Source organism: Loxodonta africana, chromosome 24 (genome assembly GCF_030014295.1).
Source record: "Loxodonta africana isolate mLoxAfr1 chromosome 24, mLoxAfr1.hap2, whole genome shotgun sequence".
NCBI lineage: Eukaryota > Metazoa > Chordata > Mammalia > Proboscidea > Elephantidae > Loxodonta > Loxodonta africana.
Genome location: NC_087365.1, coordinates 34,021,663 through 34,044,224, shown reverse-complemented (window position 1 = coordinate 34,044,224; position 22,562 = coordinate 34,021,663). Strand labels below are relative to the sequence as shown.

Genomic DNA, 22,562 nt, shown 5'->3' with positions numbered 1-22,562 from the left:
TCTCAGACTTTCTCATTGTGCTCTTTATTAATTCTACTCCCAACATTCCCAAAAGAGTGTACCCTGCCATATTTGTCCTGCACAATACTCCATGACAGAGAATTCTGTAGTCAAGTAAGTTTAGGAAGTGCAGCATACTTGACTCTCCCTCCTGGAGATTCAAGATTAACGTATTGGAAGTACTGAGAGTCCTGCAGTGAAGAAACCTGTTTAAGGTTGTTAAGTCCAGTATTTCCCAAATATAATTGACTGTGTTTTTTGTTTTGTTTTTCTTAAAACACTAATTAAAATAGTTCCCCAGAATATGCCCTGGAAAACACTGTTCTCTACATTTTGTGTTTGGCCCTTACATCTACTGTTGAACCATAAGCTCTTATTAGCCAGGATTCATTTTTCTATCATCTTGGCACGTTGCTCTGCGCATAGGAGGTGCTCATATTTTGTTGAGGACCAGCAGGCTTTGGGAGCCCAGGGTTGCTATGAGTCAGAGTGGAGTCGATGGCACTGGGTTTTTTTTTGTTGTTGTTTATTTGGGTGGAGCAATGGTTAGGTGCTCGGCTGCTAACCGATAGGTTTGCGGTTCATACCCACCCAGCAGCTGAATGGGAGAAAGACCTGCCAATCTGTTCCCATAAAGATCACAGCCTAGAAAACCCTATGGGAACAGCTCTACTCTGCCACATTGGGTTGCTCTGAGTCGGAATCGACTCAACAGCACTCAGTGACAATAACAACAACCACCAGTAGGTTTTACTATGTATTTGCAGAATTGCCAAACCATTGCACTTTGCACTAGGATCTAGGTTGCAATAGGTTAATTATTGCTTTGTTGACTGTCTTTATAATACAGACGCAATGGATCCACTCCTCTCTGGGCTCCATGTACAGCAGCAAAGTCATCCCTCAGGATCTTTAGCTCCTCCACACCATCCAATGCAGTCTGTTCCTGTGAACAGACAAATGACCCCTGCTAATTTTCCTCAGCTGCAGCAGCAGCAACAACAGCAGCAGCAGCAGCAACAGTTGCAAGCAAGACCTCCACAGCAACATCAGCAGCAGCCACAGGGAATTCGACCCCAATTTACTGCCCCAACTCAGGTGCCTGTTCCTCCGGGCTGGAACCAGCTGCCTTCTGGAGCCCTTCAGCCTCCTCCAGCCCAGGGTTCTCTGGGCACAATGACTGCAAACCAAGGATGGAAGAAGGCTCCTCTGCCTGGCCCAATGCCACAGCAGCTCCAGGCAAGACCATCCTTAGCCACGGTACAGACACCTTCCCACCCTCCCCCTCCATATCCCTTTGGCAGCCAGCAAGCCTCACAAGCCCATACAAACTTTCCTCAGATGAGCAATCCAGGCCAGTTCACAGCTCCTCAGCTGAAGAGCTTACAGGGAGGGCCTTCCAGGGTCCCGACCCCCCTGCAGCAGCCCCACCTCACCAACAAGTCTCCTGCCTCCTCACCCTCCTCCTTCCAGCAGGGGTCTCCTGCATCCTCCCCAACGGTTAACCAAACTCAGCAGCAGATGGGACCAAGGCCACCTCAAAATAGCACACTTCCCCAGGGATTTCAGCAGCCTGTCAGCTCTCCAGGTCGGAATCCTATGGTTCAACAGGGAAATGTGCCACCTAACTTCATGGTGATGCAGCAGCAACCACCAAACCAGGGGCCACAGAGTTTACATCCAGGCCTAGGAGGTGAGGAACACTGAAGCTGTTTGTGTTGGTTAATTTGCTGGAGATAGATCTTAGTAGAACTTCCAGCTTTAGAGTTAATGGAGGGGAGTGAAATAAGGATATAATCATTTGATTTTGTGGATATGCTGGTGACACTTGATATAACTTAATTAACTTGATGTATTATGTAGCATCTTACTGGTAAAATTTAAGCTAGCCCTCTGGATAAAAAGACAGATAAAATTTAATGTAGAGATGTCTTTTTTGTTTTCCAAATTATTTTTGCTTATCTTGTTCTAGTAAATTTAAATGTGTATAAGAAACATGGAAACCCTGGCTCCTTGGAAACTCTACGAGGCGGTTCTACTCTGTCTTATAGGGTCACTATGAGTCGGCACTGGGGTTTCTGGGTTTATAAGAAACATGCATTTTATTAACAACTTAAACTGCTCAGCTGTTGAAAAATTTAAGATTATGCAATAGAGCAAAAATGAAGAGATAAGTACGGGGTCTTAATGGGAAAAAGACCCTTGTAATTATCAATTTTGATTATCCTAGTTAGTAAAATAGTAAGCATGGTAATTGTTAAATTTGGTTACAGTATTAAAGGGTTGAGTAAGTTCAGAAATCATTGACTTTTATAGTTTTATAATGCCAATGCCTGCTCCTTAGAGAGGGAATTCCACCAGTTATACCTAAAGGAGATTTATTTATTTATTTTGTAAGGTGCCTCTTGTATGAAGAGAAAGCAATGGAGCTTAATGTGTGAGAGGTAAAACGATTCCAGTAAAACTTATCCATCTCCATGTTTATTGTTTATTCTTATTAATCATTGATCTAGTGCACATGAATGTGCTTGGAGCTTTTTAGTAGAGAATATAGAGTGTCGAGTAACTGTGTCATCTGATAAACATAACCCCACCGAAAGACACCCATTGCCTACCCAGAAAAAACCCTTGCATCTTCAGTGCAACATAGCAAAGGCATGTTCCCATGGTTTCTGGTGAAATTAAGTTGCTCATCAGCCTTTCAATCTCTTGTAATTAATTTTGCTGACATGCAGGTGCTAATATTTGAATTCTAAGAAGTTTTTAGAAAAAGCAAGTAAGTTTCAGCTCCAAACTTCACTGTTCTGGGCATCTCGCCCTGGATCAGTAGAAGCTGGGTACTGACTTAATTACAGTGGAAGCATGCAAATGGGGACTTGTCACTGCTAAAGAAAGACAAATGCATATTTGTCTATAAAAAGTGTTTTTCAGGGCATTGAAAATTTAGCCCTAAAAAATAATAAATGGACTAATTCAAGGAAGTTTTAAGTGAGCCTTAGGTCTTGATGCTTTCATGGAGCAGATGATGTGCTCACCTAGGTGATCTGGCCACATCAAGGCCTGCGTGATAAACAGTGAGTGGGTCTGAGATTCTCCTTATTACAAATTTGTTCTCTGAAATTAGGCCTTCCTATAAAAGGAAATAATACTTTAGTAAGATTTCATTAGAGCATGGTTTTTGGTACCATAGCTGTCAGAATTGCAGAAAACCTTATGAGGGTAAGGCATAATGATAAATTTAATATAGCTTCACTTTGAAGCTCCTGTGAACTGTTTCTAATCTCCTGTCTATTCCAAAGAGACAAGCACAATATTGGGGGTGTGGGGGGAGTTTCTGTAAAGGAGATTGTCATCCATTTCCCTCAAGGAAAACAAATCACCTATCCATCCTTAATAACAGGACCCAGCTCTTTGTTTATATGTTTGAATATGAGAGAATTTAGTGTATTCTTTTGGTGCCTGTGTTAAAGTATGTGAAGTTTTGGGGTCCATTGTACTACAGAGAAAAGTGAGCCCTCAAACCTTGCTGTGGCGTGGCCTCAGATCACACTTAGGGAGCAGATTGCCATCTTTTCCTTGGCATGTTCTAAGTGTAAATTTTTTAGTATTTCTTTTTCATTTTGACAATGCTCATGTAAGAGATTGTGTTGATTTTTTTAACCATCTTTCCCAACCTTATTATTAAAGATCCTACCAGTGTGACAGAGAGCTAAGCCAGTGGAGACTTCATGCAGCTCATCTTCCTTATTCATTCCACATCTAAGCAAGAGTATGAATTTGCTAGGTAACTGCCTTACTCATTGTTTTCTATTAAGGAATGCCTAAACGCCTCCCACCTGGCTTCTCAGCAGGACAGGCCAATCCGAACTTTATGCAAGGTCAGGTGCCTTCGACCACAGCAACCACCCCTGGGAATTCAGGAGCCCCTCAGCTGCAAGCAAATCAAAATGTCCAGCATGCAGGTTTGTCTTCTGCCATTATTCAGCCAGCACTTATTAAGCACAGTGTGGTAGATACCCTGCTAGCAGGCAGGGGTATGTACCAGTTAAGTCCGGGCCACCCCCCTAATTTCAAACCCCAAAATAATTTTTCTTTCAGGGCAATAACTGATATATTAAAAGTAGGTAAAATGTCTCAGGAACCTGAAACAACTAAGAGAAGGAGTTGAAACTTGAGTTAAAACAAGGGACAGCAAATTTTTCTGTAAGGGACCAGATAGTAAATATTTTAGTCTTTACAGATTATGAAGTCTCTTGCAGCTACTCAATTCTGCTGTTATAGTGCAAAAGCAGCCATAGACAGTTCATAAATGAATGAGTATGGCAGTGTCCCAAACACTGTTTATTTGTGAAAAGGCAGTGGGGCTAAATTTAACCCACAGGCCATTGTTTGCTAACCCCGAGGTAGAGCTTACTCAGGCAGTGGGCAGAAACACTTTGAACCACAGGTACAAAGGCATGGAGGCACATGGCACATTTGGACAAATGCAGCCTCAAACTCTCTATATAGTATGTGTTAGCTTTGTTCATATTGAGTGTCATGCCAACAGTGTATTGTATATAAGAAGAAATTTTGGAGGGGGGATAGGATGGAGCTAAAACATTAATTAAAAAAAAAAAAAAAAGACTTAAAAGTGTTAGTAAAGCAGTAACCTATAAGCCCAGACTTTATGTTTCTGGTTTCTTAGGTGCCACATGACTAATCCTCTTACTCTTTCTCATTCAGGCGACTTGGACTGAATTAGCACAAACATTTTCTGAACACCCATCCTTACTTCGAGTTAATTTCGTTATGTGGTTCCAACTTTAATTGTACATCACTAAGGAGTGAGACAAGCCTTGACTTAATTTTAAAGAATTTTCAATTTATCTCTTGAAGGGTATAGTTCAAGAGAAGGGTAGGGTAAGCTACTTGACGTTCCCTATCTGCAAATGTGAAAACTAACTTCCTGAGTTATATAAATTCATGTTTTTTATAGGACATTTTAGAATAGTGATAAAATCATTCATAATTCCTCCACCCTGGCACAGCTGTCTTGTATTTTTATATGGTACCTTTCACATGCATGTATTGTTTTGATTTCCCCCATTTATCCTATCTAAAGTAGCTTTACTCTTCTTTATCATTTTCTGTCCTCTTACCCTACTTTTTTTCTCATCTTAACTTTTACCACTTCCTGAAAAAAATACTTGTTTATTGTTTCTTTTGCCAAATAGACTATAAGCTCTAAGGGAGCAGGGGATTTGGTTTATCTTGTTTATCACTATTATCTCAGCACCAAAAGTACCTCGTATATATTAGGTTCCCAGTAAACAAATAAGTAATAAATTGAACGAGTGTACACTGAGATGAGTACTGTTAAATAGTAGTCATGGGGTTCAAGTTTAACAGTTTATAAGACTGGTTTAGAAAATCCTCCTTGGGATTCGTGAAAAGTTTGTACAGTGTGAACAAGGGACAGTTTGTCCCTTGCCTACCTGGCTGGCCTCAGAACTACATTGTGACTGCCACTTTTCTAGTCCCCACTTAAAAGTGAAAAAGATAAAATAAGCTAGAAGGTATTCAGTAAAAAGGGGGAGATAATGCAAGTAGCCGTAGGAAAATCCCAAGGACCCAACAATAAGCAAACACTGCAGCAAGGCAGCAGGCAATTTTTGTTTAAATTAGAAATAACTGAAAATAGAACATGTCCCATATGGGCCACCAGGGACTGCCACAGAAGACGGTCACTAAAGTTTTAATATCCCTTGTTAACCATCCTGTGCCTGTAAGCTTCCAGATGGGTTGTCTGTCAGTTGAGTCCCACCAGAGGCTCAGCTTCCAAATCAAGATTGAATAATTTTTACCACATCTGTGGCAGAGGAGATCTGTCCGTAGGAAGTATTAGGTGTTCCTTTCTTTCAAGTGCAGCATCCAAATATATATCTTGCACATAGCCTTTGAGAGTCATTAATTTTCCCAAGAAGCATTTTTAAAGGTCTTCTCAACATTGTTGAAATTTTTCTGAGAGGACACATGACATTGTTTCCTTGGCTTACCTAAAGCAGAGCTTAGTTCACTAGCCTATCCAAAAAAAAAACCCAAACCCACTGCCGTCAAGTCGATTCCAACTCATAGCAACTGTATAGGACAGAGTAGAACTGCCCCACAGGGTTTCCAAGACTCTAAATCTTTATGGAAGCTGACTGCCGCGTCTTTCTCCCACAGAGCAGCTGGTGGGTTCAAACTGGCGACCTTGTGGTTAGTAGCCAAATGCTTTAACCACCGTGCCACCAGGACTTCTTTTCACCAGCCTGTAGTACTTTTAATTAATCTTCTTTATCCTGAGGTAGCCACAAGTCATTTTAAAACAAGATGCTGCCTTTCTCTTTTTATTTAACTGACAGTAAACTTAATTGGTTTGTGAAAATGTTACCTTTAATTTACCAAATAGGAGTAAAGAAACTGTTTTCCCTTCTCTATTGGATGGTCATTGAGAAGGTGAACAATTTGGCAATAGTCAAATCTCCACAGTTGAGGAATCCACAGAAAGTATGTTAAGCACAGCACATTTATTTGTTTGTATTGGTCGGTGGAGATATGAGTGTTGGGTATCTTTCTAATTTTTTTTTTTAATATCTGAAACTGCCCTTTTTTTTTTTTTTAAGGTGGTCAAGGATCCGGCCCACCTCAAAACCAGATGCAGGTGTCCCACGGGCCACCAAGTATGATGCAGCCCAGCCTCATGGGAATTCATGGCAACATGAACAACCAGCAGGCTGGTAGTTCTGGGGTTCCTCAGGTGAACCTGGGCAACATCCAAGGCCAGCCCCAGCAGGGCCCACCATCTCAGCTGATGGGCATGCACCAACAGGTTGTGCCCTCCCAGGGCCAGATGGTCCAGCAACAAGGAACTTTAAACCCTCAGAACTCCATGATCCTCTCGAGGGCCCAGCTTATGCCACAGGGCCAGATGATGGTGAATCCTCAGAGCCAAAATCTTGGGCCCTCGCCCCAAAGGATGACCCCACCCAAACAGATGCTTCCCCAGCAGGGCCCACAAATGATGGCACCACATAACCAGATGATGGGGCCTCAGGGGCAAGTTTTGCTCCAACAGAACCCAATGATAGAGCAGATCATGACCAATCAGATGCAGGGGAATAAGCAGCAATTTAACACTCAGAACCAATCCACTGTCATGCCGGGACCAGCACAGATAATGAGGGGACCAACTCCCAACATGCAAGGAAACATGGTGCAGTTTACGGGACAGATGTCAGGACAGATGCTGCCCCAGCAAGGGCCCGTGAACAGCAGCCCGTCTCAGGTTATGGGGATTCAGGGGCAGGTCCTGCGGCCACCAGGGCCCAGCCCACACATGGCCCAGCAGCATGGTGATCCTGCTACTACGGCAAATAATGACGTCAGCTTGTCTCAGATGATGCCTGATGTTAGCATGCAACAAACCAACATGGTTCCCCCGCACGTGCAGGCCATGCAGGGAAACAGTGCCTCGGGAAACCACTTCTCAGGCCATGGGATGCCTTTCAGTGCACCTTTCACTGGAACACCCAATGGAAATCAGATGTCCTGTGGTCAGAATCCAGGCTTCCCTGTCAATAAGGATGTCACGCTAACAAGCCCATTGTTGGTCAACTTATTGCAAAGTGACATTTCTGCAGGCCATTTTGGGGTAAATAATAAACAGAATAATACCAATGCAAATAAACCGAAGAAGAAGAAACCCCCTCGGAAGAAGAAAAATAGTCAGCAAGATCTAAAGTAGGTGGTGATGTTTATTTGTTTCTGTGTGAACAACTTATTTGTTTCTGCATGAACAACTTTTTTGATGGTAAATTTTAAACATATAAAAAATTATAGTAGTTTAACGAAATTCCCCTGCTTCAAGAATTATCAGTTCATAGCCTATCTTGCCTTCATTTATACTCTCCCCCTTTGATTATTTTAAAGCAAATTCACTTTGTAAATAGGAGTGCAATCAGCATACCTAGAAAAATGAATACGGTGAAACCCATGAGAGCCCGAACTCGATGGGACTGCCTTGTTTTTCTGGGTCTTGCAAGGTTTCCGCCTTTGACAGGGTGCAGTCTCACCACTTTTGTGTCGCTGTTAGTGGAAAATATAAGGCAGGTTTCTGCCTTATACACGTTCTAGCTTTTGCAGGTTTTACTGGACTTCCTCACTATTCTCAAATATCTGGACAATGTTCCAATTTCCTTGTCTTAAGTTATTTTTTTTCACAGTTTGCTCAAATACAGATTCAGATAGGGTTCATGCATTGCAGTTGACTAATGTGCCTCTTAAGTCTGTAGTTTCAGAGAGGTTATGGCACTCATTGCTGAAGATAGCCCGTGTGACTGTCCTGCAGCTCCACTAGGCACTTGGCTTTAGGCTTGTAATTAGTGGCTGTTGGGGAACCAGAGAGGCCCAGTGTGTTTTTTTTTTTTTTTGCCCAGGCGTCTTTGTTTTAAAGGCTTTTTATCATCCCTGTGGGAGAAAGATGTGGCAGTCTGCTTCCATAAAGATTTACAGCCTTGGAAACCTATGGGGCAGTTCTTCTCTGTCCGGTAGGGTCACTATGAATTGATGGGACGGCAGTGGGTTTGGGTTTTATCATCCCTAGACACTTAAAACCCCAGCTAAGATAATTGGACCTTTTAAATCAATTACTCTTTCGGTAAAGACTCTCCAGGAGAGTTTTTTTGCAAGATCACAGCAAAGAAGGGCAATTAACAAATTATATATTTTATTTCCTGAAGCTAAGTCATGTCTTTGTCTTTGATAAAATGTTTCCAGAAGAAACATTGATTGGGCTGGATTTTCTGCCTTTAATCATAAAACTGAAGTTCATAGACACTTATTAACGGGGAATAGTGACTAATGATGTAGAACAGGTTAATTGAAATAAATTGCCACAGCTATAGAAGATAGGGGGGTTTTATTTAAACTAGCTTAAATGTTCAAAGTAAAAGCAACTACTTTTCTCCCAGCCTTCCAATATTTCTTTGGCTGCTCTCCAGTATACTCACTTGCTGCTACTTGAATTTTATCCATTAAAAACCAACAGTTGTAAACAACTGAAGTTTTCCTGAATTCAGACTTAATAAGCCCATTAATTATTTAATTTTTTCTGATAACTATTTCTCAGTTAAATCCTTTAATTCTATCAACCTGTGGGAATAACATTTTTGTTGGAATAAATATTTTATTCTTTCCAGTAGTCTGGGAATAAAATTGCAAAGTTACTCGGTTGCCATTAGTACTCATTTTTGCTGACTTCCCCAGCCCTGAGGAAGATTGCTTACTTGTTGGGTCTACACATTCGTGAAACAGGCCGTATATAGCGTCTGGGCTCCTAAAAAAAGGGAGACATTAAGTTTAATAGGAAGAGTATCTGTTCCTAGCTCTACCACTAGCTCACTGTGGGACCTTGGGCCCGTCTCTTATACCTCTCTGGGCCTTTGTTTTCTTATCCATTACATGAGAGCGCTGGACCAGATAGCTGAGACTTTTCAGCGGTTCAGTTCTTTAAAAGTAAAATATGCCATAGAGCGCTTGCCTGTAACTTGATGGGAGAGGTAAGTCGGAAAAGGAGCAAATTGGTATAGGAACCTGGATGTGCTAAGGACCTGCTTCAGGTTCTAAACTTTCATGTGCTGGAGCCCTGGGGCTTCTAAAATGGATTTCGGGTGGCTTGTAAAACTACACAAATTACAGTGAAATAAAGTATCTAAAAGTAGGCGACCAAGATCGGGGGCAAAGGGAAACTAAAGTAGGAAAAACGTGTGCAGCTAGGAGTGAGATTACATACAAAACATGGGATGTGAGGCTCTCTCATTCTTCGAGAATGTGGATATTAATACATACGTTTCCTTCATTGAGCATGAATTCTTCCCTCCATGTCCCCTTACGCACTAAAGATTATAAGCTACACCCAGGTCAAAGTGAAGGCATCCCAAAGCCAATGGGAATATGTGCAAATATTCGTTGTGCAACCAAATTAATTATCCTCGTGGTGTTCACCATCCTTCCTTGTTCTCTCAATAACGTTTCCATCAGCCAACCTACAACCTCTTGCAACGTTTTATGAATTTATTGGAGCTACCATTATAATATCCACAAGAAACAATCTGGACTCCCTGTTTGAATCCCATAGCTACACTTAGAGATAGTGTGGTTTCACAGGAGCAGTATTTTATTATGTTGATAGCCCCAAATTTAAGATCAGGTCTTAAAACGTCTAAGGCGTGGATGGTTACTGAAAATCGTTATATCAGGAATTTGAGTAAATAACCATGTATTAGATTGAGTGGATTTTAACATTTAATAAAATTCCTAGATTATTTTTATGCCAAATATTGAATATTCAGACTAGAGAGATGTGAATAACGGGAAAGATAACACAAACAGATTTTAGATTTTAGTTCTTCAGCAATGAGGAAGGGGTTAAACTAGTTTTGTGTGCATACTAGACAGTTTACTCTAAAATGTGTTTTTTCAGCACCCCGGATACTCGCCCAGCTGGTCTGGAGGAGGCTGATCAACAATCATTGCCTGGAGAACAAGGAATTAACTTGGACAACTCAGGCCCTAAACTGCCAGAATTTTCAAACCGGCCACCAGGTGATAAGACGTTAGCTAAAGATTATATACTTCTTATCATTTACATGGCATTACAAGGCTTCCTTCTCTTCAAGGAAACAATCGTATTTTATTTTGTTTGCTAACTAGGCTACTTTAGCAATTTAATGTGTGTAATACTTTTGGAAGCTTTGGTTTGATATCAAGTAAATTTTTTGAATACAACTTCTGGAGGTATTTATGTTTGTGTGTGTGTGCGCGCGTGTATTCTGCTCAAATTGTTCCCAGTTATTTTAACTCATACAATCAGACTGAAATGTGAAGTGCCTCTTTATTCTTGTCAATACTATGGTTCTAGTTGGCAACAAAATGGAATAAGATTAAATGGAGAGATGATTTTCACTCTAATCCTGCTTGCCTGCCTTTCCTGCATCCTTTCCTACTGGAGTTTTCACCGAGCAGGGAATTACAGGGTTTAAAACAAGATTATCTTTGTTTATTGAAATTTTATTATGAATCTTTAAAACACAAAAAATACATAAAGAATGACACAATAGACATCCATGTACCTACAACCAGCCTAATGATAAATAAATAATACCAATATTGTTGAAAGGAGCCCTGGTGGTGCAGTGGTTAAGCACTCAGCTGCTAACCGAAAGGTTAGTGGTTCAAATCCACCAGCCCCTCCATGGGAGAAAGATGTGGCAATCCGCTTCCGTAAAGATTACAGCCTTGGAAACCCTACTGGGCAGTTCTACTCTGTCCTATAGGGTTGCTGTGAGTCAGAATCAACTGAACAGCAATAGGTTTAATATTTTTGAAGCCTCCTGTGTTGTACCCCTCTCTGATTATAAAATAATATTATCCTCTGAATGCTTAAAAATTAGGGTTAGAAAGTAAAAAGTGCCTAAAATTAATTCATTCCAGTCTAGATGTTATAGAACCAAGACCAGCTGCCACAGTATCTATACCTCAGAACCTCTATACCTGGTTACTCTTGGCCTGAGCAATGATTTGTAACCTTATTCCGCTGTGACACAGTGAAAAGACACACAAGTCCTTCTTACTTAGGTCACTTTTCCTGGCATACAAAAGATTACATTTTGCTTCTTTCTCACTAGTTATTCTACTTCGTTTTTGGCATGTAAGAATGACATTATTTTAAGGATAAACTTTAATCCACCTTTATGTATTTTAAAAGTGAATCATCATGATGTCAGTACTTTGTGTTATTGCCTATGAATTGCTTAGGTGCAACCACACTTTGCATCAGTGAGTTGTAGCAGCACAGTTGAGGCTGGGAGGTCACCAGTCTTTGGCGGGTATGTCCAAAAGGTATTATGAGCAGGAAGGTACCTTCTTACCTCAGACACATCTGAACTCTTCTTGTTTAAATTCCAAGGATCCTCACAAACATTAAAAGGCATTTATTTATGCCTCCTTTCTGCAGATTGCGAACTGGGGACCAGCAGGCTGAATTCAGCCTATGACGTGTTTGAATTGTCATGGTGTCTTAAACAAAAGTCTGAACGTAAATGCCTTTAGACGAAGCATCTGCTTTGCCAGTTTGGCACTGTCATCAGGATTCCAACTGTGTTATACCAGCCCACTCCCTTCTTTACTACCTGCCTGGCCTGTGAAGGCATATGCATTTGCATCCCTTCATTAATAAATTTGGTTTTGATTGTGTTATGGGCACTATGTGTGTCCTGGCTTTCCCTCACCACCGTTCTGTCTCATCAGCCCCAGTCTGCCTTATCATTAGTACCCTTTGGACTGCTGCCTCCAGCTTCTGGATACTTGACAGCAGCCATGCCCTTAACTGTTATGTTCAAGAGGCTGCTGTATTGTCTGTGCTGTCCTCTTTGGTGTTTACTGTGCTATCTGGTGGACTAATTTTAAAGACATGAGGATCTCTCTGTCGTAGCCCTGACATCAAGGGGCTTTTGCAGAAATCACAGTTTTCTTAAAATGGGAGCCTCAAACTAGATGTGGAAAATAAAAGCCTGCTGTGGCTATGCTGATAAAAGGACAGTTAAACCTGTAGAAATTACTTGGGCCTAAAACAGAAAGGAATTTAAATATAAAATTAAAAAAATAAAAATGAAAAAAACCTTCAAAACTGGATTCTGCATATTTTACTCACTGGTGCCATGGAAATCTTTGGCCAGAAGACATTCATTAGCTATTAAACCAATGATTCTGTGGGTCACAGCAGCACTGGGTAGCTGCTCTGTGAAAATGTTGAACCAGCATTTCTTCAGACCGCCAGAACCAACTGTTCTCATTCCTGCGTCCCCTTAAAACCTTCCCAGTGTATTTTTCATGCAACAGTAGAGTAAATTTAGTTTGTAAAATTGTATCGCAGCCACATGCCCACTTTTTCTTGCTTAACCACCTTTATTCTTGGTTTAATTTGATGATCTTTCTGTCCGTTCTGCTGATTGTATAAGGTTTTGGTTCTAAATTGCCAGGTAAAACCTTCACACGGGAGACTCATTGGAGATCTTGCCTTCTGCAAGTCTGTAGGGCATTGTCCCTCAGAGTTCTTTCCCCAGAAATTGTTTATTATTTCTGAGGGCTATGCTTCTGGCGTCCTTACTCTCCAGTTGTGGATTCATAGAAATATCTCTGTAAACAGAATTTCGCATGTCAGAAAGTAAATGGAAATAGATACTTTTGATATAATTGATATCGTGGATACTCATAAAGACTTCAGGGCCCTCTTTTTTTTTTCCTCCATTTGTATATCAACTTCTAGTAGCACCTACTGTTTATTAAACTGATTTACACCGGAGGGATAGTTTAATTCAGTTGGGTTCTCCCAAAGGATCGAGCCTGAAGGATGCAGCCTAGTGTGTGGATCCATGGATCGGAGTAATTTTAAATCCCTTTCTTCAGGAAATGAATCCTAGAGTTTTATATTTTACTTCTGTTGAAAGAATAAAAAGGCTACCTTCAATGCTAGCATTTTCAACAAAACCAACCCTTAAAAAAGTTAACCCTTCGCTAACAGAAAAAGTGAATCCTGAATGCTTTACTTCATTCACAAGTACAGTGAAATATGTCTACATGAGACCACAATGTTGGGTGTTCAGCTACTTGCTGTTGATGGCGTTTTTCTTGTTTCATCTGAATGTTTGGCTGGTATAGACTTGGCTGCTTTCAACGCATAGCACAGAGCATCTATCAGTCTTGCTTCAGGATTGCCTCATTCATAGGTCCTGAAGACTGAGGAGCTCCAGGCTCTTGATGCTTTGCTTTCTGGCTTCCTTGAGCAGTGTGCTGTTTTGCTTATGTCGAATAAAAAGGGGCTGCTCCCCCTCCCCACCTCCGGAAGGAGCATGCCTGAGCTGTTTGTGCATGGTCTGTGCAGCCTAGATGAGTATTGCTTGGCTATACTCTAAAGGCTGCAAAGCTTTACATGCTGAAAATCTAACTTCCCTGATTTTGGGGGCTCGTTTTAGGTTATCCTTCTCAACCAGTTGAACAGAGGCCACTTCAACAGATGCCTCCTCAGCTCATGCAGCATGTGGCGCCCCCACCACAGCCACCACAGCAGCAGCCACAGCCACAACTGCCTCAGCAGCAGCAGCAGCAGCAGCAGCAGCCACCACCTCCCAGTCAGCCCCAGTCTCAGCAGCAGCAGCAGCAGCAGCAGCAGCAGCAGCAGCAGCAGCAGCAGCAGCAACAGCAGCAGCAGCAGCAGCAAATGATGATGATGCTCATGATGCAGCAGGATCCCAAATCAATTAGGCTTCCAGTTTCCCAGAATGTCCACCCCCCAAGAGGCCCCCTAAACCCAGACTCTCAGAGAATGCCCATGCAACAGACTGCCAGCATGCCTGTCATGGTCAGTTTGCAAGGACCTGCTTCCGTGCCACCATCGCCCGATAAACAAAGAATGCCAATGCCTGTGAATACTCCTTTGGGAAGCAATTCAAGGAAAATGGTGTACCAGGAGAACCCACAGAATCCTTCCAGCTCACCACTGGGAGAGGTGTCCTCGCTTCCTGAAGCGAGTGGCAGTGAAGTACCATCTGTCTCGGGGGGCCCAAGTAACATGCCTTCACATTTAGTAGTTTCCCAGAATCAGATAATGATGGCAGGGCCAAAACCTGGACCATCACCCCTTTCAGCAGCTCAAGGTGCAGCTCCCCAGCAACCTCCTGTAAATTCCCTGCCCAGCTCTCATGGCCACCACTTTCCAAATGTGGCTGCTCCAACCCAGACATCTAGGCCTAAAACACCAAACAGAGCCAGCCCCAGACCCTATTATCCTCAGACTCCTAACAACCGCCCTCCCAGCACAGAACCTTCAGAAATCAATTTGTCACCAGAAAGACTCAATGCCTCCATAGCAGGACTCTTCCCCCCACAGATTAATATTCCTTTACCTCCTAGGCCAAATTTAAACAGGGGCTTTGATCAACAGGGCCTGAATCCAACAACTTTGAAGGCTATTGGGCAAGCACCTTCAAATCTTACAATGAATATGAATAATCCTTCCAATTTTGCTGCCCCACAAACTCACAAGTTAGATTCTGTGGTGGTGAATTCTGGAAAGCAGTCTAACTCTGGAGGAACTAAACGGGCAAGTCCAAGCAGCAGTCGCAGGTCTAGTCCTGGGTCCAGTAGGAAAACCACCCCAAGTCCTGGGAGGCAAAATTCAAAAGCCCCTAAACTTACTCTGACCACTCAAACAAGTGCAGCCGTGTTGCAGAACGTGGAGTTGCCGAGGAATGTATTGGTCAGTCCCACTCCCTTGGCCAATCCCCCTGTACCTGGGAGCTTTCCTAACAACAGCGGGCTGAATCCTCAGAATCCCGCCATGCCCGTGGCTGCAGTTGGGGGTGTTCTTGAGGAAAACAAGGAGAGCTTGAATGTGCCTCAGGACAGCGAATGCCAGAATTCCCAGGGTAGGAAGGAACAGGTAAATACTGAGCTAAAAGCAGTCCCTGCCCAAGAAGTTAAGATGGTTGTCCCTGAAGATCAATCCAAAAAGGATGGGCAACCCTTGGATCCTAACAAACTTCCCAGTGTCGAAGAGAACAAAAATTTGGTGTCTCCTGCCATGAGGGAAGCACCAACATCATTAAGTCAACTTCTTGACAACTCTGGAGCTCCTAATGTAACCATTAAACCCCCTGGGCTTACAGAACTAGAAGTAACACCTCCAGTAGTTTCTGGGGAGGACCTCAAAAAAGTATCTGTCATTCCCACACTGCAGGATCCGTCTTCTTCTAAAGAACCCTCTGGTTCCCTAAATTTACCTCATAGTAATGAGCTGTGTTCAACCCAAGTGCATCCAGAACTGAGTGAGGTCAGTTCTAATGTTGCACCAAGCCTCCCTCCAGTAATGTCAAGACCTGTCAGCTCTTCTTCCATTTCCACTCCCTTGCCCCCGAACCAGATAACTGTTTTTGTAACTTCCAATCCGATCACAACTTCAGCTAACACGTCAGCAGCTCTGCCAACTCACCTGCAGTCTGCATTAATGTCAACAGTTGTCACAATGCCCAACGTGGGTAGCAAGGTTATGGTTTCTGAGGGACAGTCAGCTGCTCAGTCTAATGCCCGGCCTCAGTTCATTACACCTGTCTTTATCAATTCATCCTCAATAATTCAGGTTATGAAAGGATCACAGCCAAGCACAATTCCTGCAGCCCCACTGACAACCAACCCTGGCTTGATGCCTCCCTCCGTTGCAGTTGTTGGCCCTTTACATATACCTCAGAACATAAAGTTTTCTTCTGCTCCTGTACCGCCTAATGCCCCCTCCAGTAGCCCTGCTCCTAACATACAGACAGGTCGACCCTTGGTCCTTAACTCACGAGCCACCCCTGTTCAGCTTCCTTCTCCCCCTTGTACAACTTCTCCTGTTGTCCCTCCTCATCTTCCTGTCCAGCAAGTCAAAGAATTGAATCCAGATGAGGCTAGTCCTCAGGTGAGCACCTCAGCAGATCAGGGGACTCTGCCTTCTTCACAGTCAACCACAGTGGTTTCTCCCCTTTTGACCAATAGTCCAGGCTCCTCTGGCAACCGGCGAAGCCCAGTCTCATCTAGTAAGGGCAAAGGAAAAGTGGACAAAATTGGCCAGATTTTACTGACCAAGGCATGTAAGAAAGTCACAGGCTCTCTTGAGAAAGGGGAAGAACAATATGGTGCAGATGGAGAGACTGAAGTCCAAGGGCCAGAGACCACAGCTCCAGGGCTCATGGGAACAGAGCAGTTATCCACAGAGCTGGACAGTAAAACCCCAACACCCCCAGCACCCACTCTGCTAAAAATGACCTCTAGTCCTGTAGGCCCGGGCTCCACCTCAGCAGGACCCAGCTTACCGGGCGGTGCTCTCCCCACCAGTGTACGTTCAATAGTAACCACTCTGGTACCCTCTGAGCTCATCTCCACGGCGCCGACCACAAAAAACAATCATGGTGGCATAACATCTGAGCCACTTGCGGGTGGCCTAGTGGAGGAGAAGGTGGGATCCCATCCAGAGCCTCTGCCCAGCATAGGTATGTACTCGGGACCTGGAATCTTCTCCTCATGTCAGTTTGTTGATGACCTATACAAGAGAAAGCATGACTCCTTTTCTACTTTGAGGAAAAATGGGCTAAATGGTAGTAGTGGTAATTTTATTTATTGGTAATGCATTGGAAGATATACTTTCAGATCCCAGGTTAAGTTTACATTCGTTAACATGGTTCTCTCTCAGCTCCTGAGATGATGATATACCTTTCATTTCTATTATAAAAGCTTTTCAGTTTACGAGGAGTGATTTTTACATACATTATCTCACATTTTCATACCAACCACGGCAAGTAGTCTTAACCCCATCCTATGGATGAGAAAATTGTAGTTCAGAGGAGTTCGTAAATTTTTCAAAGTGTATACTGTAAACCTCCAGTATGACACACTCCCTTAAATATGAATAGCAACCTCTTGCAAGTTCTCCGTACCATAATGAAGATTTATTCTCAATTCTTTTAGTCCAGGGTTCTCATAGACCCATCTTCCTTGTACACTATTCTAGGGACCATTCTCTTTGTGTCTGTCTGGGCTACCTCAGCTGAGAGGTTCCCAGAAAACCAGGTTTTGTAATAGACACAGGAGGAGCAGAGTGGTTAAGAATCACATAGGCTTGGGTTGGTATCACCACACCAACATTTACCACTGTATGGACTTGGGCAAGTTGCTTGACCACTCCAAATTTCAGTTCCTCCTCTGTAATATGGGGACAATAGTAGTTGTAAGAATTCAATGAAGTAGTGCATATAACATGCTTAGCGCAGGGCCTAGAACATAGTAATTGTTCAATAAATCGTAAAAAATATTACTAGTTACTTTTTGATGCAATCTCTTTGTAAATTGAAGCTTTCCATTCATGTGTATCTAGTTTAGGTTATTTCCTGTTTACGATTAAGGCGGGCTCGTAATGGAAGCATAGGTTGTCCTTATACCTCCCCTCCCTCCCTCCCTCTTTCCCTCTCTCCCTCTCTCCCACTCACACACAGTGTCCTCCTATGAAACCTAAGTGGTGCAGAGGCGCTCTTTCCCCGAGAGCAGAATTAGTCACACACTGCTAGAGCTGGGAAGGCCCTTCGCTATATCCTAGGCCACTAGTATAGTATCTGGCTTGTTTATGCAGCTGAAATGCTTCCAGTGCCTACCACTCAGTGCTCAGCATCCAGAACAGGTAGAGAGAACACAAGCTTCAGGTAAGGTCAGACTTCAAATTCTGGCCACACTGGTCACCAATTGCAGTTGGATAAATTCCTTAACCTTATTTCACCTGTAAAGTGGAGATTGCAATTCGTACCTCCCAGAATTTGTATGAAGATAGAACTAAAGAACTAGGTAAAGTAGCTAGCACACAGAGCTGTGGAAAGGTTAATTCGCCTTCTCTCTGCCTCCTCACCTCAGTGGGAGAGATACAGGGAGGGATAAAAGACCCTCAAGGAGTTTACTGACCTTGCAGGAGGCAGATAACTGATAGGCAGTTACAAGGTACTGTCTCTGATTCTAGTCATTTTGATGTAGGTGAACCCTAAGAATTAAAAAGAAACCTGGTGTGACTTAAATATATTCTCCACTATTAAATGTTTCCATTTCTGCTTCTTTTCAGGGAACTTTTCCCTCAGGTAACAAGAGAATAATGACAGTGATTAGAAAATACTATAATCTGGATCATATATAGTACTAGGGAAATATGTGAGTCTTGAGGAGATGAAACTAGCAGTTGGAAAATTCTCAGTTTTAGTTAAAACTGCCCATTTTGCTTATACAGGCAGTCCCCGGGTTACAAACAAGATCTGTTCTTAAGTGTGCCTTTAAATTGAATTTGTGGATTAGTCGGAACAGGTGCTTACAGTTCTTTTTTAGCCTTATTTTAGTGCAAGAAAAGGCTCTTTTCAATGATTGAAAAGCTGCAGGTGCAGCAAGTGAAGGTGATTATGATGAATTTGTTGCGAGTTGGGGTTGGTTCAGGCTTTCAAATGAGGGCAAATTTACATAACATAAAGGGCAAGTAGGAGTTGTCTGTAAGTCTGACATTCATGGTGTAACTGGGGACTTAGTAACCTGGGGACTTACTTCTTCAAGAGGCTTCTGTGCTTTCACCCTGAAAATGTGAGAAACCATTACTGAAGTTAAAAGTGGAAGTTAAGGTATAATTTTAAGCTATAATCATCCAAAATAAATTCTTAACACAAATGCATTATTAACAGCGTTACTAAGCAGGAACAGAAAGCTATAAAATTCAATTTCTACAACTTATTGTTGCAGAGTTTATTAGAGATAAGATTAAGCTAGACTGAAATGTCAAGATGGGAGGACATACTCTTGAGTGACTGGTATATCTGTGCCATTTTCTTAATCTTTACCATATAATCCAGGAAGGTTGAGTTCTGGAATACGTTGTATATTCAACTCCATTCCTCTTCAAGGGCCTAAATTTTCTCTGTCCTTCAAAGCCTAATTCTGATATTTCTCCCATTAATGTACCTTCACATTTCTCAGCCTAGAATTGATCTCCCTTCCTTGGAACTCCTGTAGGATTTTATACTTTGTTTCTCCTTCATATGACTTCACAGTGCACTCCAGTGTACCACTGGCATGTATCTTATCTTTAATGCTAGACCGAGTTCCTGAGAGGCAAGGAGGACAAGGGTACCTGGCACAGCCCCTTGCACCTAGTAAGTTCTTTGTAACTATTTGTTAGATAAGGAAATAACAACCTATCAAATTGATTTGTTAAGTGTGAATTAAATACCCGCATGTCGATCACTCTTGCTAGGCACTATAGAATAAATTCATTCCTGCCCTCAAAAAAGTGTAGTCTTAGAGAGGTAAGACAAAATAAAAATTAAGTGCTAAGGTGAATGGTGTAATCATTCCTTTGAAAGTGGTTTGGGCTGCCTACTAAGGTGTTTCTGTGTTTTTTTAGAGCATTGGGCAGAACTTGACACCAAAAAGCAAAACATGTGGGCGCTGTTGTCCTCATGGCCACCTCCTTCTCTGATATTTGTACACATATAAAGGAAAAACAGATACCCCTAAGTACTAGTTACTGAGCATTATATTAATTTTTTAAGTAGGTTTTGAAATATAATTTCAAGCCCAACTTCAAGTATTGCCCTTCATATAAGAGAATGTGTGTTTCAGCAGTTACTTAGCCCTTGATTTAGTTGATGTTTTCTGTTTTGTTTAGAAAAGAAAGTAAAAGGCCTGTATTTTTTTGTTGCCTTAGCCTCTTCACAGAGTTTAATCCCAAAGGAAACCCCAGCCACGGCACTACAGGGGTCTGTTGCTAGATCAGGTAAGACACATTTTGGAAAAACTTCTCAGAGCAGAATGGGTTGTGTGGGAAGGAACTGCTGCTCTCCTTATGTCACATGTTCTCATGCTGGCAAGTGGCTGGAACTGTCTTATCTATTTGCTTCAGAGCCAACTTTAGTTGAGTGGCAGAGCTTTTGCAATACTATTTGAGGTTGTTTTTCCCCCGAGCAGCTTACTCTCTTACACATTCCTAGTGTCAGCCAGGGAACTCAAGAAGGGCATCTCAGTACCCATTGTCTGTCTGCCACCCAGCAAGAACAGCTTCCATTGTGGTTTTCTCTGTTCCATGGCCCTGGCACCCATGGCTGGCAGCTAACTGGCTGGCATATGGAGTGGCAGGCATTAATGTACTGAGATAGTAACTGCATTACCATGACAGGAGTGGAGGCTTGTTCAGAGAATCTCTGCTGCAGTGAGATAGCCATTTCTCCAGGGAGTTAAACTTGTTTCAGTCATCTCTGGACGGCATTAAGTTTCTCCCCATGACCAAGATATTGTATATAGCCCTAGGGATGGTGTTTCTGGAAGGAGTCGTGGTAATCTGACAAATACTGCTATGGGATGTTAGGTCAGCTCTGAATGCATGAGGATCTATTTTATTTTTTTGTACTTTAGATGAAGGTTTACAGAACAAACTAGCTTCTCATTAAACAGTTAGTACACATATTGTTTTATGACATTGGTTAACAACCCCACGACATGTCAACACTCTCCCTTCTTGACCTTGGATTCCCCATTACCAGCTTTCCTGTCCCCTCCTGCCTTCTAGTCCTTGCCCCTGAGCTGGTGTGCCCCTTCAGTCTCATTTCCTTTTATGGGCCTGTCTAATGTTTGGCTGAAGGGTGAACCTCAAGAGTGACATCATTACTGAGCTGAAAGGGTACCCAGGGGCTATACGCTCAGGGTTTTTCCAGTCTCTGTCAGAACAGTAAGTCTGGTCTTTTTTTGTGAGTTAGAATTTCGTTCTGTGTTTTTCTCCAGCTCTGTCTAGGGTGCATGAGGTTCTTGATGGCATTAGCACTGTTTCTGCCCTTGTTGATCAGACTGCCGATACAAATAAATATCATAGATACGATGCAGCTCGGTCTTGCTTGGCTTTTTGTTGCTGTAGGTCATTGAGGGGTATGATTGCTTCCCACAAGTAGGTTAGAATCTCACTGGAAGCACAATTCACACGCGTAACAAAATGAGTAGGAAAAAACAACAGTGCAGCAATGTTTAATTTTGTGAATCTAAATCAGTAAAAGCAAAATATAACTTGTGATTATTTTACAGCCTGTTTCAGCATGCTATGTCCTATGCAATGGAGAAGACTTTATACTCTACACTCTTTGGGTAAAACCAGGTTCTGAAAAGAATGTATCAGCAAAAAACACTTTGGCCACATAGTTTCTTTGCTAACCAGTTGCTCATTTGATGCCTGGCATTTGTGCTGGACATTTGGAAGGGATGGGATAGATCAAACTATTCTGAGAAGGGGGATAGGTGTGAAAGTCATTTTTAGTGAGAAAATGAGCTACTAAAAAGGGGAAGAGAATTCCATTTCTTGCATCAGCTCTTTATTCCGGAAAGTGAGCTTCACCATATCATATGTCCTCTTTTCAGGGTAATTGACCAAAGAATCTTTTTCCTTTTAAAAGTTTGGCTTAAATAAATCTGAAATACCTGCAAAGCCACTGGTTACTTTTACCAAACCCCTTTGATCTCCATGGATGTGAATGAGTGGTGATTGTATTAAAATTCTCAAGAGCATGAATTTTGTCTTGTTTCCAAAGAGCAAGCTGATCAAGGTTATCACCTCTTCTGACCTGAGCCATATTCATGTTTGAGCACACATTCCCTGAGTTTGTGTGTTCCAGCCTATCCAGCAGGGTAGCAGACACTCAGTGAGTTGGCATCTGTTTCTTGTACAGGGGCTCCCAGGCTATGTGGGTTAGATACAGGACACTAAACAACAAATGAGAAGCTAGGATTCCCTTTTGCCAGCATCTTGCATTGAAGGCAGAGTAGTCCAGTATCCTCATATGAAAGACTGTATCAACATGATTATCATAGCAATAATAATAGCTAGTATTGAATGATTTCTGACTCATAGCGACCCTATGGGACAGAGTAGAGCTGCCCCATAGGGTTTC

General features: G+C 42.4%; 1 protein-coding gene across 13 annotated transcripts in view; it reads left to right on the top strand.

Moving 5' to 3' along the window:
• The window catches only part of NCOA6 (nuclear receptor coactivator 6), a 95,094-nt gene that overhangs the window by 52,065 nt on the left and 20,467 nt on the right, over window positions 1–22,562 (top strand). For 5 of the 13 annotated variants that reach the window (XR_010319249.1, XR_010319248.1, XR_010319255.1 and 2 more), the window contains exons 7-13: window positions 851–1,693; window positions 3,816–3,962; window positions 6,648–7,764; window positions 10,505–10,626; window positions 14,055–17,105; window positions 19,728–19,784; window positions 20,339–20,407. Coding sequence is in view for 3 of the 13 variants with exons in the window: in XM_064276003.1 (XP_064132073.1) it covers window positions 851–1,693; window positions 3,816–3,962; window positions 6,648–7,764; window positions 10,505–10,626; window positions 14,055–17,105; window positions 19,728–19,784; window positions 20,339–20,407 (5,406 nt within the window). In the remaining 10 variants the exon portion in view is untranslated. The remainder of the gene's footprint in view (window positions 1–850; window positions 1,694–3,815; window positions 3,963–6,647; window positions 7,765–10,504; window positions 10,627–14,054; window positions 17,106–19,727; window positions 19,785–20,338; window positions 20,408–22,562) is intronic. The other 8 variants (XR_010319254.1, XR_010319253.1, XM_064276004.1 and 5 more) reach the window with 6 other exon arrangements.